This window comes from Oncorhynchus clarkii, chromosome 33 (genome assembly GCF_045791955.1).
Source record: "Oncorhynchus clarkii lewisi isolate Uvic-CL-2024 chromosome 33, UVic_Ocla_1.0, whole genome shotgun sequence".
NCBI lineage: Eukaryota > Metazoa > Chordata > Actinopteri > Salmoniformes > Salmonidae > Oncorhynchus > Oncorhynchus clarkii.
Window position 1 is genome coordinate 8,560,915 of NC_092179.1, and position 18,141 is coordinate 8,579,055.

The 18,141-nt window shown below is 43.0% G+C and overlaps 2 protein-coding genes across 2 annotated transcripts in view; one reads left to right on the plus strand and one right to left on the minus strand.

Annotated features, from left to right (window-relative positions):
- The window catches only part of LOC139392792 (pyridine nucleotide-disulphide oxidoreductase domain 1), a 783,634-nt gene that overhangs the window by 102,610 nt on the left and 662,883 nt on the right, over positions 1 to 18,141 (plus strand). The window lies entirely within an intron of this gene.
- On the minus strand, positions 1,392 to 18,037 carry LOC139393090 (lamina-associated polypeptide 2, isoforms beta/gamma-like). Its single transcript, XM_071141437.1, has 6 exons — positions 17,430 to 18,037; positions 10,093 to 10,210; positions 7,944 to 8,087; positions 7,599 to 7,708; positions 2,722 to 2,825; positions 1,392 to 2,510 (listed from the first exon to the last, which is right to left on the minus strand). The coding sequence occupies exons 1-6, from the start codon at positions 17,655 to 17,657 to the stop codon at positions 2,147 to 2,149; spliced, it is 1,068 nt and encodes a 355-aa protein (XP_070997538.1). The 5' UTR covers positions 17,658 to 18,037; the 3' UTR covers positions 1,392 to 2,146.

Genomic DNA, 18,141 nt, shown 5'->3' on the forward strand with positions numbered 1-18,141 from the left:
TTGGTACCGTTCCCTAGAGCTGTGTCTCAACACAATCCTGTCTCGGAGCTCTACAGACAATTCCTTTGACCTCATGGCTTGGTTTTTGCTCCGACATGCACTGTCAACTGTGGGACCTTATATAGATAGGTGTATGCCTTTTCAAATCATGTCCAATCAATATAATTTATCCCAGGTGGACTCCAATCAAGTTGTTGAAACATCTCAAGGATGATCAATGGAAACAGGATGCCTCTGAGCTCAATTTCGAGTCTCATAACAAAGGGCCTGAATACTTTTATAAATAAGTTATTTCGGTTTTTGCTTTGTCATTATGTGTGTAGATTGATGAGGAAAAACAGACATTTAATCCATTTTAGAATAAGACTGTAAGGTAACAAAATGTGGAAAAAGTCAAGGGTTCTGAATACTTTACGAACGCACCGATGACAATCAAACAGGACCCGACCTGGACCCAAGGAGAAAGTGAACATTTCAGGTTCGGGTGGACCCGTGAAGACCTTTAGTCTGGACTACTACGGCTCCAGTATGTCCAGAACTCCGCTGCCAGGGTCCTCTCACACACCAAACCCTCGGAACACACCACCCCCACTTTGCACTACTATCACTGGCTCCCAGTCAAATTATGCATTACTCCTCACCTACAAGGCCCTCCATAGCCTTGCCCCCTCATACCTTGCCGACCTCCTCCATACACACATGCCTTTCCGCTGCCTCCGCTCCCCTGACACAGGACTACTCACCATCCCTAAAACAAAGATTGGGGGACCAGGTATTCAGTATCACTGCTCCCCAAATTCAAATATCGTTATTAGTATAATTACATATTGTTGCCCAAGTATATGGGCCGTACGTGGTGAAAAGTGGAGATTTTCTTTTGGAAAATTAGAAACCAGAAGTCCTGCCGCTTGCACAGTCAAAATATCACATCGGAGAGTGTATTGAAGCATGTACCAACAGACTTAATCATTTAAACAAATATTTACACTAATGCTGAAAATATTCAACTAAATATTTAATTTTAACATAAACCATTAGTCAAATTGACCCCAGGATTGGTATATAAACTCAATACATTAAGTAATGATTAACTGCTGCACTCAAAGATGACCAATCTACAGTGCTAGGCTAAACTTCACTTGCATCCTCCTTGTGGTATTGAGAGAAACTTGGTAATGCTTTCACTGATTGCACATGAAGATTGTTTCTACATGACCAAGCACTTGCTCTGTTATCCAACAAATCTTTTTTCTTTCTGTCTGTCATGCTGTGAACTCCGTTCATTGCTGCTCACAGCTAATATTTGTTTTGTTTTTACTCTTTGCTGTAGTGTCCTTGTTTTTTTTTAACGGTACTTTGTTGTTTCAAGTCAAATAAAAATCTAAGACAAATTATCCCTACATATTACAGTTTTATTGAGAAGATATTCCATTATTTATTACAATGAATACATTATTAATTTGGCAACACAGACAATTTCGATTAAAAAAAAAACGGGGCGGGGGCATATAAGAGCTATATGTGTGCATGAGTTTTAAGAATCCCCGTCTCACACACGTACGCTGTATAGATGGTTCGATCAAGAAAACAAATGATTACAATTTGTTGAAATTCTTTCAGTCTTTTCCTGTTTTTTTTTTTTCATAATAACTGCATTCGATTACAGCGACAGCATTACAAAAGCAAACCGCGTGAAACACAGACACGCACACAGGTAATTCTCTCTCACAGACTCACGCAAATGCAACCATACGACTACACCATGCAGAGACATAAAACAAAAAATAGACCACAAAGCAAGTTCACATAATTTGGAAGCCACTGTTTCGGTGTGGGTACGTTATCTGGAGATGAGTGGTGCGACTGGCTTTCTCTCAGCCTCACAGGCTCAGATGGGGAAAGGACAGACAAACAAACAGAAGACGGTATTGTCATTTCAGAATGAGAAGCGGTGGTCATCTTCAAGGTTCAATATGTCATATTGGACATTGTCGTCTCCAGGAGGTGTTGACAAAGACTAGGCTACCGTACCAGACCATTTAACCAATTATAAGTGACAGAAACACGGGAAGGAAAAAAATACAAGAATGCCAAGGAAGTGAGGGACGATGACAATGAAAATAGTGGCAGAAACATTATGCTGCCTTCACTTGCGGACCTCACTGCCACTGGTCTGCATGGAATCTGAAGACCCTCCAAAGGGGGCCATAGCGTTGGTCTCCATGGTCTGGTAGACAAAGAATATGAAGCCAGCTACAACGCTGAGGAGCAGCAGCTTCAGCCAGACAGGCAGGCCACGGGGTGGTGCTACGGCCTTGCCAGCAGGGGGCGCCACTGACGTTACCAGCCTGGTAGAAGGGGGCAGGGTGGTGACTCTGTGGACGGTGGCGGTGCGGCTCTCCGTGTAGGAAGAGTTAGAGGCGGAGCGCAGGAGGGTCTCATCTGTCCACAGGTCACCAGACTTTAGGGGCCTGCCGGCTGCACCTCGGATGGGCCGTCGACAGGTGGCGCTAGAGGGACAGGAAAGGTAGAAGGTTGAGTTTCATGGTAACATTTCACACATGAGTTGCCATCAGGCAAGTATTACGATCAAGCTCTTAACAAATTAGTTACAGGACACCGCTTTACAGGAATGACAAGACTGTGGGTGGCAGTCTGCCAGATATAGCAATGTTTTATTGAAGTTGTTTATGTTGATAGAATAATGTGCGTGTGTCTTACTTGATTCCTGTTGGAGTGTTGGTCTCGTAGGGGAACATCTCCTTCAGGATATCCTTCTCATCCACCCTGCTGGGTGTCTGCTCACCAGCTGCTATCTTCTCCACCTGCAACACACATTTTAGTACACTTTCTTTAGACGTTGAAGCTGACAGAGCGATTAAGGTGAGGATGAGACATTGTTCCATTTGCATGTTACAAAGTCACTGCCACATTCACATATGGTATTATTTCTTGTAAAAGGCTAGAGAGGGTGTGTACACCTAAGAACCACTAGGTGGCCCTGTTGCAGTCCTCTTCCCATGTGACCGCACAAGTCTGGAGTCTTTCACTCCCCTCACTTCAGCTGGCATTTAAGCAGCTGTACTAGTACAGACAGACAGCTGTGCGCCACACACACTACAGTAGCTCCATTCATAATTGTCACCCATTTGTTTACAATCACACCATCTGTGAGGGAAAAAAAACGTGAGACCACTTTCACTCCACCACAATACAATTAAATGAACCTTAAAGTTCCCATTCCCAGGTGCCACCACAAACCACTGTGAGAAAAACAGAACTCTATTTGAGAACAACTATTGTTTAAAGACTGTATACCAGAGTAAAGCGATTGGACAGCGTGTCAAACTTGGCAGAGAGATGATAGGCAGTCCATTTGTTCCTTCAGGACTTGAGATGGAGATGGAGATGGGGGGGGGGTGTGTGAGACGTGGCTCACAGACCGTCAGGTCTGTGAGCCACAAAGGGGTCACTTTCAGACAAATGAGGTAGTGAGGAAGGCTTGGCTACTAGGAGCGGGCTGACTTCCTGCGGTACCCCCTTTAATATGGAGAGGGTAAGTACACACTGTTATTCGTTATAGAAGAGGTTGGTTGATATACATACAGACCCAGGAGAGACTGACAGCAAGAGAGTGAGACCAAAACGAATAGCCAGTGATCAGAGCACTGAGGAAATTGTGAAGATTGAAAATCAGACAAAACACCCAATACAGAGTGATGTCCCAAGTACTACAGCAGGTGAGAGATGTCCCACACCTCTAAAAAGAGAAGTATTGAGTAGAGAGGTTGGCTCATGACTGGGAGCTTAATCAGTCAGAGTGAGAGGAAGACCACCATCCTCCTCACAGCACAGCTAGAATAGAAGAGAATGGATGTATTTTTTCACAGAGGGGAATGAACAGCTGTGGCTTTTGAATGAGCTAAACAACACACACAAGACTGATACAAACATTACACAAGCAACAAAATCACAAACATTTATTTTTTAAGTGGATGAAGAGGTCTTTGGTCTTGGTGGCAGAGAGAAATCTTCCAGGACGTTCTCCTTACACCAGAGGTCAAACTTGTCCACTGAATTGAAACAGTCGAGATGTTTTGCTTTGTGCTGCACTCACCCGTTTACACAAGGTAGGCATTGTTCCCAAACCCATCCAAACTCAGTTTGAAGTAGATCAAATCATCCAACCATGTTCAGTTAACCAAATCAGGCTGGCATCAAAAGGTATGCCCATTGGAACCAAACATTGACATGTAGCTCATCCCGTTTAATACGGAGACTAGAGACTAGCTAGGACTATAGAAGAGTGGTGAGCATACCTTCCAGAGTTCCTCTACAACCAGCCCCCCCCCCCCCCCCCCCCCTCCTACTTCCTCTCTTCCTTTTTGGTTTCCACCGCCTCTTGCCACACCTCATTTGGCTTCCTCTAGGGTGTCAACCCATTCTGAGTGGGTGAAAACACGGTTTAGTGATGATCTTTCACTTCCTTATTTTATAAAAATACATTTTACCAAGACAAATATGATTCTTCATGTTCTGAATCGTTCAGTGGGGTCTTTTTTGGATTTCATAAACTGTTGACAGAGTGGTGCCACTTTCTCACAGGAACTTTTGAGGATTTTGCATGTTGTGGTGGTAGTCTGCAAAGACGTTTCTGAGTCGCAAAAAGCTAAATTAGCATCAACCAAGCTAAATTAAATGTAAAAGGCATTGGAAATGCTTGTTTTTGTGAGAAATATTCTGTCATGTCTCAAAATCGATATCCATCTTACCTCTTGTTTTATGTCCTCTGGAATCAGAAGATAGATGAGTTCAACGGTGAACCTGTCAGTTTAGCCTCAATTCTCACACAGCAACCAGCCTAGCTGAAGCAATGCTATTTTCCTGTTTTTTTAAACCACAGTCTCTAGCCTACATTGATTTAGTCATCCTAATTTGGACCATCCTACAACGGTAAAAACAACAATAACTTTTGAACAGATTATGACAGAGACATGAGTTTGGACTATTAGTTTTTCTTAAAGGAGCATCTACACAATTAACATAAATCTCCCGATTAGTCAAAAGATGGGTGTCCAATCAAAAACACTACTTCCTCCATCTGCCCGCCCTCCAGAACACCAGGTGTCACAGGATGGCCAAGATAAAACCCAAGCCACGGCCTGTTCTCCCCGCTTCCTTCACCTCCCCAACAAACATTTACCCCCCCCCCCCCCATGGACATTTATCATTGGCACAGCGTAAATAAATAAAGGTTTTATTACAGTTCCATTCACTTCTCACTCCCCCCTGCTGCACCACTATGGACATTCGCCAACTGACTCTTCCCCTGCCCCCACCACCCAACAGTAATTTATGATTGCTACAGTTGTAAATGTGTTTATTATTTTTCATATTTTCTCATTCACTTCTCTTAAAATTTAAAAAAAGAAAGAAAAAAAAAGCATTTTAACCCAGAGCGCAGCAGCATTCACATTCAGGGGAAAGACACAGTAGAGACTTTAGAGTACTAGACTAAATAGCCAAAGTTCCAGGTGGGTGGGCAGGTGACTCTTCAACATTAAGGTTAAGGCAATAAGAAAAATATATGCGCAAAATGGCACAGTCCCACATATCTTACTATGACTAAGACACCACTGTGCCTACGTGATCATTAGCCATGTACACCCATTGAACAACTTCCAATATCAATCCGTGCCATGATCACAACAACAGTTCATAGCGACAGTGAGTGACAAGTAACCACAGAGAACCCCACCACCTGAGCTGGGAACCTCGGTACCTGAGTCAGTCTGGGTGAGGGAGACTCAGCCCTGGATGTTAGGACATCTTGATGGATAGTCCTAGTGGACTGGGCCCTGCAGTAAGGGAGAGGGCTTAGAGCTTGGCTTGTCTGCCGATATAGGCTTAGGTTCCTTAGGGACTTCCTGGAACATGACAGAGGGGGAGAGTGAGGTGAAAGGAAGTTAAATAGAGGGAAGACTGACAAATGGATCAGAGGGAAGTTTACTCAGGACATCACAAACTCACTCGAAGCAGAGGTGCCTTGGTCCCTGCCTCTCTGGGAGGGGGAACGTGGTGAGACATGCCACCTGTGCAGTGTTCATTGTTCACTATAGCTGAGGAAGACCGTGGCAGCAGGTGATGTGGTGAAAGGGAGTACACACCCACCCACACGAGAGTAGCTTCCCAAACATAAATTAAATAGTGGATGTAGAGAACCCAGTGAATTAAGACATTAGTCTAAGCCTTACTTTGTGAGACTGCTTAATTAATTGTATACTACATCTCATTTACTTATACGCAGATTTTAGCTGCAGATGTGTACAATTCCAAATAAACCTTTAATATATATAACATGACTAACACTACCTACAAAAAAGGTGATTATCAAGCTAAACACTACTCCATCGCACCACAAGCCTAGTGAGATGGATAGGCTTAGTGTATATTACAGAATCATCGCTTGCAGGAACCATCTGGTCGACTATGAGAGGATCTCCTCGATGGTCTCTTTATATTCAACACAGGATGCTCTTCCTCAAGATCATCATCCTCCTGAGCACAGATCTAAACACACACACACACACTTCTCAGAACACCCGACCTTCCACCTCTTTTCGAACACACCTTACAAAGCAAAGTCCACAACTTCAGTGAGTAAAGTTGGCAGTCCACAAACATGCTTTAAAGGGATGGTTTGATATTTTTCCAATGAAGCCCATCGACTTCCCCAGACTCCGATGAACTCTGGGATATCATTCTGATGTCTATATGTCCAGTATGTAAGAAGTTAAAAGGTGCGAGACAAAACTAACTTGTTAGCTCATGACTGGAAATGCACAGGAACAGCTACCTCAGGGTAGTAGATACATGGCTTATTTTCCAAAATCTCAAACTCTCTTTAATGTGGTTATAATATCCACATGATACAGACAGCTTCAGTTGAGTAGGTTACTATCTGGTAGGTTCAGGATTTCGACACCAGATGGCACCAACACCTCCCAAAGTATCAGGAAAAAAGGAGGAGAAAAGTAAAAGGGCGTAAAAATATTGAAAAAAACACTCAAACAATAGGTTTTGTATAGGAGTTGGGAAAATAATGAGTATGTTCTTGCAAGGAAAGAATGAAAGAGGGAGAGAGAGAGTCAAAGAGACAGAAATTAGTGGACTAGAGGCACCCAGTGGCAAAGAGAAAACAAGCTAATCCAAGTCAATTGGCCGGTCCTGAAATCAAAACCTGCTGAACAAACTACCAGCAGACAGACACACAGAGGGTCCTTCAGACAGACACACAGAGGGTCCTTCAGACAGACATTCGGTGCTTTGTTTTCCACACACACGTAATTCCCACCCCTATAGGAGTCTCAAAGGACATATTTCCTCTCTCAATGAATATTTGAGACAGGTTTAAAAATCAACCCTATAGCCTCTGTGACTACTAATCACAACTTGAGATATGCATGCTATTTAACTCATATTTCAACACAAGTCTGTATGGCGAGCTTTGAAGGAATAAACACCATGAGGCTGGCCTAGGGTGAGGATGTGCTTTTGTCCACTGATTAAATAAAGACAAAATAAAAAGAGGGACTCACTCGGTTGTGCTGGCTGCTGCGGGTCCTGGTGGTGACTGGGGTCTTCCCTCTGCTTCTGACAGGTCTCTCCACCACGGGGACTGGCTCTGGTTCTGGGACTGTAGTCATCTCTAAACACATTCACACCACACAATTTCCATCAAAGTCATGCTGTCAGTCAGTCTATTAACCAACACATCAAATTGCATGATTTGTATCATCCCAGAGGGCCAATTTGGTATGAAAGTAGGCATCTCATAAAACAAATATCGAATGTGTAATCTAATGTGTCAACTGCCAAGATGAATCTGATTTGAATCTGTAATAACCTGGTCTAAGAGGATGACTAAGTGTTACGTTTCTTACCTTCCTCCTTGTCGCTGTAGTGGTATGAGTCAGAGTTGCCGTTGCGGTCTACCTGAGTGATGACCACCGGTAGAGCAACGGCCTCAGGAGGACCATGGTCCAACAGCTTCTGGAGCCTTCTCTCATACAGCTTACGGGTTGAGGCTGCCATGACAAGACATTCAAATAAAAATCAATGGAATTTCATGAATCACTCTTCTCATACGGTCTATGGGTGGAGGCTGCCAAAAGTTCAGACATTATTCAAATGAATTCAGCACAACTTTATTGATAAGCAAATGAAGACCGCAACAATAATGGCCATTATTAAAATAAATTAAATACATAGAAGGCATTCTATGTCTGGACCAAAGTAGTAGTTTTATTTACATGGTCGGGATTCAAGAGTCCATCACGATTAAATACATATTCCACCTACCATATAACCAACAGGCAATTATACAGTGCCTTGCAAAAGTATTCGGCCCCCTTGAACTTTGCGACCTTTTGCCACATTTCAGGCTTCAAACATAAAGATATAAAACTGTATTTTTTTTTGAAGAATCAACAACAAGTGGGACACAATCAAGAAGTGGAACGACATTTATTGGATATTTCAAACTTTTTTAACAAATTCAAAAACTGAAAAATTGGGCGTGCAAAATTATTCAGCCCCCTTAAGTTAATACTTTGTAGCGCCACCTTTTGCTGCGATTACAGCTGTAAGTCGCTTGGGGTATGTCTCTATCAGTTTTGCACATCGAGAGACTGACATTTTTTCCCCATTCCTCCTTGTAAAACAGCTGGAGCTCAGTGAGGTTTGATGGAGAGCATTTGTGAACAGCAGTTTTCAGTTCTTTCCACAGATTCTCGATTGGATTCAGGTCTGGACTTTGACTTGGCCATTCTAACACCTGGATATGTTTATTTTTGAACCATTCCATTGTAGATTTTGCTTTATGTTTTGGATTATTGTCTTGTTGGAAGACAAATCTCCGTCCCAGTCTCAGGTCTTTTGCAGACTCCATCAGGTTTTCTTCCAGAATGGTCCTGTATTTGGCTCCATCCATCTTCCCATCAATTTTAACCATCTTCCCTGTCCCTGCTGAAGAAAAGCAGGCCCAAACCATGATGCTGCCACCACCATGTTTGACAGTGGGGATGGTGTGTTCAGGGTGTTGCTTTTACGCCAAACATAACGTTTTGCATTGTTGCCAAAAAGTTCAATTTTGGTTTCATCTGACCAGAGCACCTTCTTCCACATGTTTGGTGTGTCTCCCAGGTGGCTTGTGGCAAACTTTAAACGACACTTTTTTTATGGATATCTTTAAGCAATGGCTTTCTTCTTGCCACTCTTCCATAAAGGCCAGATTTGTGCAATATACGACTGATTGTTGTCCTATGGACAGAGTCTCCCACCTCAGCTGTAGATCTCTGCAGTTCATCCAGAGTGATCATGGGCCTCTTGGCTGCATCTCTGATCAGTCTTCTCCTTGTATGAGCTGAAAGTTTAGAGGGACGGCCAGGTCTTGGTAGATTTGCAGTGGTCTGATACTCCTTCCATTTCAATATTATTGCTTGCACAGTGCTCCTTGGGATGTTTAAAGCTTGGGAAATCTTTTTGTATCCAAATCCGGCTTTAAACTTCTTCACAACAGTATCTCGGACCTGCCTGGTGTGTTCCTTGTTCTTCATGATGCTCTCTGCGCTTTTGACGGACCTCTGAGACTATCACAGTGCAGGTGCATTTATACGGAGACTTGATTACACACAGGTGGATTGTATTTATCATCATTAGTCATTTAGGTCAACATTGGATCATTCAGAGATCCTCACTGAACTTCTGGAGAGAGTTTCCTGCACTGAAAGTAAAGGGGGCTGAATAATTTTGCACGCCCAATTTTTCAGTTTTTGATTTGTTAAAAAAGTTTGAAATATCCAATAAATGTCGTTCCACGTCATGATTGTGTCCCACTTGTTGTTGATTCTTCACAAAAAAATACAGTTTTATATCTTTATGTTTGAAGCCTGAAATGTGGCAAAAGGTCGCAAAGTTCAAGGGGGCCCGAATACTTTCGCAAGGCACTGTAGACTCGGTAACACAGAATGAACCCAATGTTTTCTAAAAACAATGCCCCTGGCAAATGTACTAGCAGACTGACTGACTCACCCACGATGGGTCCTGCGTTGACTCCATACTTGAGCAGCTCGTCCTTCAGGCCCTCACTGGTCAGCTCAGTCACATCCAGGTCCTCAAGCCGAGGCTTGTCTGTTTTCCTCGTGGCTTTCTGTGAAAGAAGGACCACAGAGGTCAGACTGATGCAACATGAAAAGTGTTCAGGCCTACCACCCATCACAGAAGGATGACTTGAATTGGAACGCCCATTCTAGTAATCATATTTCTTTGAGTTGTTTTTAAATGTACTTCAAATTAAAAAAAAGGTTGGATTCAATTTGTGCTGGAGCTCGCCAAAACACAAATCCAAAGAAGCAAAGCAAAGAAATCCATTTTGTGCTACTGAACATCACAGGGTTTAACATTTGAAATCCACAAACTGAAATGTCCAAAAAAACTCTGTAACTCTGCAGTGTGTGAGTGTGTGAGAGAGAGAGTTGACTGATCTTTAGATGAGTGTTTTCTTTACCCAGCTCCTTGGGCTGCTTCAGCCAGCAACACCACAGATGTTAAACGCCTTAAAAAGGTTTCTAATCACACACTAATTATCAGCAGAGCTAGTTTAACGCCCTCTCCTGACCTAAACCATCATTACTGATCAACACTAAAACAACCAGAGAGCAAACAGAGCAGTATACTACGAAGCATTTTTTATTACTTATTGTTAATGCCATCTTTGGTGTGCTTATCAATCAATGCACAAGCACCTATGTCCTTCCATCTATGGAACAGCTTGTTGCGTTGTGGGCATAGACTGTTAAACTCATGGATACTCTAGCAATGGCTGCCAGTCTTGAATGGGAACTGCCATCTATGGTTGGTTGCGGCTGGCAGTTAGCCTTTTGCAAAAGTCAGAATATAATAGCGCGAAAAACAGTTTGGAAAGCAAATACTGGCATTATTATTTTTTTATTGTATAATTTGTCTCTTTTACACTGAACAAAAATATACAACGCAACATGTAAAGTGTTGGTCCCATGTGTCATGAGCTGAAATAAAATGCCAGAAAGTTCCATATGCAAAAAAAGCTTATTTCATTTTGTGCAGAAATTTGTCCACATCCCTGTTAGTGAGCATGTCTCATTTGCCAAGATTAGAAGTTGATTGAACAGCATGATCATTACACATGTGCACCTTGTGCTGGGGACAATAAAATACCACTTTAAAATGTGCTGTGTGACAAAACTGCACAATTTCACAGATATCTCAAGTTTTGAGGGAGCGTGCAATTGGCATGCTGACTGCAGGAATGTCCACAAGCGACGTTGCCAGAGCATTGAATGTTCATTTCTCTACCATAAGCTGCCTCCAACATCGTTTCAGTACGTCCAACAGGCCTCACAACCGCAGACCACATTTAACCCCGCCAGTTTAGGACCTCCACATGTGGCTTCATCCCCTGCGGGATTGTCTGAGGGGGGTGGGGGGTTGCTGAGGAGTATCTCTCTCTGTACTAAAGCCCTTTTGTGGGGGGAAAACTAACTCTGATTGGCTGGGCCTGGCTGCCAAGTGGGTGGGCCTATACCCTGCAAGGCCCACCCATGGCGGTACCTCTGCCCAGTCATGTGAAATTCATAGATTAGGGCCTAATGATTGATTTCAATTGACTGATTCCCTTATATGAACTGTAACTCAGTAAAAACCTTTGAAATTTGAGCATGTTGCATTAATATTTCTGTTCAGTATAATTCATAAAATATTTAATTAGTCCTCTTCCTCAAATGAAGGTGATGATGACAAACTTTGCTAGAGGAAGGGTATCGAACTTCATTGGTCCTCAACCTCGTGGCTCAGACATTTCATTAATGATAAATGGAGTTAGCCTGCCCTGGAGCAGGTTAGTTCGGAAGGATTTGTTAGAGTAGAAATGTACCTGGCTAAAAAGGTGAGCCACTTTCATGGAACCAGTTGACCAAAGTTAACTCCTCAAACCGGATTCGTAGTATAGGTCTCAGGTTCAATCCCCTTCAACCAGGCTGCAGAGAATTTATCCACTCTGCTGACAACTCATTTTGATGTCATCACAAACAACTTCTATGATGGCAGTCTCAGACTGAAGTATACAGCAGTGGAAGAATTCAGTTTGAGTCGTCAGACAAGGTATAGCGGCATACCGGCAGTCACCTAGTATTAGTTTTTAATGAGTCTTCCTCCAGAGGTTGATGATTGTAGTTGTTCACAGCCAAAGGGTATTTTCCCCCTTGGTCTAGGCTGTGCAACCGTATCGAACCGCTCCGTCCCGCCCCCAGGACACCTCTACAGCAGAGCAAAACAACTATCACTTTCGGTGCATTTGTTACTCTGATTCATATTTCTTAACAGCTAGAATAGAAGCCCTGCGTCTATTTGAACAAATATGTCATATATACTGTGTGTACACACACACACACACACACGTATGTAAGGGTTGTCCCCGACAAAAACAAAATCTTGGTCGACCGAAAGTGCTCTTTCGACCAATTGATTGGTCGACATTTTTAAACGTGTATTTTTCTATACACACCCCAGTGTTTCAATAAAATCAACTCCATGCATTGAGCTTGTCTGATGTTTTAAGCTCACGGTTGGATGAGATAAGACATATGCCTCAAGAGGGTGGCAGAGTTCTAGATAACCTGACCCAACTATTCTCTTCCTGCTGGCTTTCGCTGATTCTGCCATTACTCTCCTGAAGTTGCTGGTAATAGACTTCACGAAGAGTCGGCAACCTGTCATGTGGAATGCCAATATATCTTACCATTTCTCCCAATCTGTGTGCCAGTTATTGTTTTCATATGCAAATATTTGTGAAACAGATTAATTTAATTTATAATAACATCTTCAAAATTATTTGTCATGTGGTTAAATAAAATTCTATCCAAATCTAAAATTGTACAAATGTAAAAAGGAACTTCTATTGCCATTGCTAATTATAGACAAAAAGCCAACAAATAAAAGCATTGCAGCCTGCAGGTAAAAAAAAAAAATCCTGATAATAAAATATCCTATAAATCACATTGGCTACACATGGCCTGTCTGCAACAAACTTGAAACATCAACTAACTTCCATCCCGAAGCTTGAAACATTGTATAAAATATTCTGGGGCCTCAGTTTCCAACGCCAGTGAGCGCGGGACAGTAACACAGACACATCTGCAGGCTATTTGCACAAAGGTGAAGAAACAGTGATATTGCAGAAGCAAACATATGCAGGACGCAGACAAATGTAGGGTAAACCAATTGCATTTAACCTATATGACAACATAACATGTAGCCTAGCCGTGTCTACACATTGCATTGGGGGAAAACAATCTGTGTTTTAACCATAAAATAACATACAACTATTATTTAGCTTTCGGTGATCATGCAACACCGCACATCATTGAAATTTGCCAGAGTAGCCTGTTGTGCCTTGTGCATAAAGGTACGGATGTTTAGCTATCAGGAAGTCCAGAGACCCCGGCCACGCAGCTACTCTGTTTGCTCTTCAGTCTAGAATATTTTTGTTTGAAGCAAACCACCCTGCATACCACTGCTGGTTTGCTTATGAAGCTAATCAGGGTTGGTCCTGGTCAGTCCCTGGATGGGAGACCAGATGCTGCTGGAAGTGGTGTTGGAGGGCCAGTAGGAGGCACTCTTTCCTCTGGTCTAAAAAAAAAAAATCCCAATGCCCCGGGCAGTGATTGGGATACACCGCCCTGTGTAGGGTGCCGTCTTTCGGATGGGATGTTAAACGGGTGTCCTGACTCTCAGAGGTCATTAAAGATCCCATGGCACTTATCGTAGGGGTGTTAACCCCGGTGTCCTGGCTAAATTCCCAATCTGGCCCTCGAACAACATCACGGTTACCTAATAATCCCCCTCCTCTACCCTGTAACTATTCCCCAGGTCGTTGCTGCAAATGAGAACGTGTGAGAACACGTCAACTTATCTGGTAAAATAAAAGATAAATAAATATAATAATATAATATAGCACTATTCGATGAGCTTTGGATTAATTATATAAAGCACTCCGGCCTAATTTGTTTCGGCATACTCCCCAGCCGATAACAAATCCAATTCCTTACCATCTCTGCCATGGTCAGTTTAACGTGTAAGAGTTGGGAATACTCTGCCTGACTGACTTACAATGATGCAAGCAAAAAAAGTGACAGGAATTAGGAAGTTCTATAACTACTTCTATGGTTCTTGTCACATTCCATTGGAACTCTGCCATGGTTCTCTTATCCATGGAACATTTGATGGGGTGGAAGTAGTAAGGCGAGAGAGGGAAAGAACCTCAAACAGACCGACAGAGAGGGGGATTTAGCAGCTATCAGTCTCCCACTAGCCTATATTAGACTCCTTACTGCGGGCCTCAGTAAAGTTGGAGCTGGATCTCAGCCCAGCAGTGCACATTTCATAATCACAGCATTCCAAGGAAGAAATAAGGAGGGGGAAGAAATAAGAAAACAGTTAGAGACTTCCCATTTGTTCCCTCACTTTTCATCCGCTCTCTGACCACACACTTTAAAAGTGAAATCAAGGCACTGAGCGCATGGCTAGCCCCAAGGCCCAGACCATTCCTGTGCTTTAAGTTATGCGTTAGGCTACTTGCAGAAGGTTTGTAGACTAGAGGTTTAAATTACATGGAATACAGATTGCATCAATGTATTGCAGAACAATATGGATTAATATAGTTCAGTCGAATGATCGCCTAGATGTCCAAAATGCTCTTTATGACTAAGTGGTTGTTTCTACTCACAGAAATCAGCTTGGTGATGTAATACTGAAACTGACCATTTTATGTGGCTTTTGGGGGTAAACTATAACAAATTGCTAGGTTGTGAATTATGATGATGTGCATATGGTTAACCACCTTTATGGATGGTTATGTCAGACATGATAGTTTTCATATCTGTGGTCCTCATGATGACCGCTGCAAGCAGAAAACTCCTCAACTCCCAATGACAAACCATTCAACCTCAGTTGAACTAAACTGTAGGAGGGAAAAACAGTACATCTCTTTTTTTTTTTTATCCCAAAGGGTTTATTTTGATAGCTGCTATGAGTGAAAATGTGTGTTTAATGTTCTGAGTGTGCCAGTGGATGTTTGCCTCAAATGCTTCATGGTAAGCTATAAAATCACACACACAGGCATGATTGGGAGTCAGGTGACTATATGAAAACATCAGGAAGAGCTCTGCTGCGATAGCATTTAAATCTAATGAAAGTACTAGCCTACGCACTTGTCGCACACACAGTTAACCACACATCTGTTCAGGGATAGCCCGTGCACGCATTCCTCTTCCAGGGAAAGTATTTCCTCAATAAAGAGACCAAACCCAATAGGAAAATAGCCCCATCCTCCACACCAGGAGCCTTGATTTCCTTCAATCCCGTTACCTATACCTTAATGCCATTTCCAGCACACTCAAAACTCCTTAAAGTCCCTTTCCTCTTCTCTACATACCAAGGCTTTCCCCTAACATAAAACCTCTCCGGTCCAGTTCCATCCCTTCTATGGATTCCACCCCTTATGACACTAGCTGCTTTTAGCAAAGCGTGTGTATTTTCATACACCATCGTTGCTTCCTATTGTATTGGGTTGCACAAAATCAGTCCGCAGGAAGTTAAATAAAATTACATTTCTACTTACTGTACCAGTGGGCAGGATGGTTGGTCATTATGATGGGGAGAATAAGACATTTCTAAAATAACGTATTATTAAAACAGACTTTCCAAACATGGGTCTGTTGTCTTTAGTCTCAAATTCCACCCTTCATAATGAGCAACCGTCCTGCCCACCGGCAACAGTAAGTTGAAATATCATTTTATTTAACTTCTAGCTTCCCGCGGACTGTGCCCTATAATCTCATTACATAGCCCTGGGTCCTGGACTTCCTGACGGGCTGCCCCCAAGTGATGAATGTAAGCAACATTACCTCCTCGACACTGAGGCCCCAAAAGGCTGCATCCTCAGTCCTCTCTCCTGTATTCCCACGACTGCGTGGCCTCACAGTTCCAACCACATCATCAAGACGCGTCAGTAGAAGGCCTGATCACCAACAACGACAAGACAGCCTACAGGGAGGAGGTAGGCACTGGGATGGCGTGGCGCCAGGTAAACAACCTGTCCCTCAATGTCAGCAAAACAAAAGGAGCTGATTGTGGACTTCAAGGAGGAACCAGGCTGGACACGCTCACATACTCATCAACGGGGCCGCAGTGGAGATGGTAAATAACTTCAAATTTCTCGGCGTACACATCTCAGAGAAGCTGAAATGGTCTTACCACACAGACTCTGTAGTGAAGGCGGCACAACAGCGATTCTTCAACCTCAGGACGCTGAAGAAATTCGGCCTGCCCCCGGGGCCCCTCACAGTGTTCTACAGGAGCACCATCGAAAGCATACGGTCGGGCTGCATCACACCCTGGTACGGGAACTCCACCGCCGCTGACCGCAAGGCTATTCAGAGGGTGATACATGCAGCCGAACACACACTGCCTGCTCGACAGGACACCTACAACACCAGGTGTCGCAGGAAGGCCAACAAGATCATCAGTGACACAAGCCACGCCCTGTTCTCCCTGCATCAATCACTCAGATGCAGTGACTGCATCATGACAAAAACAGAGATGGGCCAATAGTGCATACCCTCAGACCATCAGGCTGCTGAATACCCACCACTAGTCAGCAACCTCCCCCCCCCCCCCTTGTTTTTAATTACCATTTTCATTATTTTATTTCACTTGCCTTGCATGTTGGAGCTCAAACCTCTTGGAGACTTAACCAGAAAATCTCACAGCTGTAATCAAATCATACTGCCACCTGCGCCGACCTTTCTGAATGCCCTATGTTCTACTGTCTCAATTTCGAGTTAGTGTCAAGATATTGAGTTAGTATCTCGAAACCTTGATTTACATAAGTCAATTTCGACTTAGTATGGCCATGTTTACTTACATATCTTGTCATTTTCAAATAGTATGGATATTTACACACAATTGAGTGGCGAGGATGGTTTCCATAAGGAAGCATTCAGTAGTGACACTGGCAGATATTTTAAGCGGGAAACTTTCAGCTGATTTGTAATACAATACAGCCAACATGTGTTTGTTTTTATATTTAAAAACGAGATGGAACTCGCTGTAATTGAAAAGATGGGAGATATAAATTGTATGCATTTAAAAAGAAAATGTAATTACCTAGAAGACCACATCACAACGATAGTTATTTTTTTAAAGGGAGATTAAACACTTTCCAACACAGCGACGTCTTCCCTACAGACATTTACTTGCAACATTCACACTGGAAACATTGTTACAAATATTATATTCGCCCGCGAGAAAGAAAAATCTTAAAAACAACTCACCCTGCCCGAGCGACTTTTGTTTAAGACTACCGGGACTGGAAACTCCTCGTCGCTGGAGAAGGCGTCTGTAGATGAGATCTTGTTCTGCACGGTCAAGTTTTTCAGATACAGCTGCACATAAACGTCCTTTCGTTGGTCTCCGGTCGGGAGAGAAACATTGTTGGCCAAAAGCTCGCTTTTGAGTTTATCTTTGGTGAGAACCGATGGGTCCTCCAGATATTCCGGCATGTTGCTCGCTATGAAAAAGCAACTCCGCCTCCGTAACAACAAAATGAAGTAACGTTATTTAGCGGGCTATGTTAGCTAACTGGCTAAGTAGCGGCTCTTGTTGGATTAAATCTGCGAAACTACCAGTGTACACAAACTTGATACTTCAAGCTTCCTGGAACAATTTTAGCACGTTAGCTTACTAGTTGTGGCGCCTCTTTTGTAAAAACTCTTCTCAGTAGAATGAAGAAGTGAAAGCTCTAAACACAATACAGACCTCCCCTTTAAAGTACGTGGTCTTGGGCTATTATACCAATATCTGCTAGCTTGCTAGGACACCGGCCCTCTGCCAACATTGAAGGAACAAACGCGGTGAGAATGGAACCATCTGTGTGTGTGTGTGAACCACTGCCCTGTGAAAACAGACACTATTGGACAAGAGAGGTAACATCGGGCTTTGCCATTGGTAGAGGGTACATGCACATTTTAGGCGTTTATGAGCTAC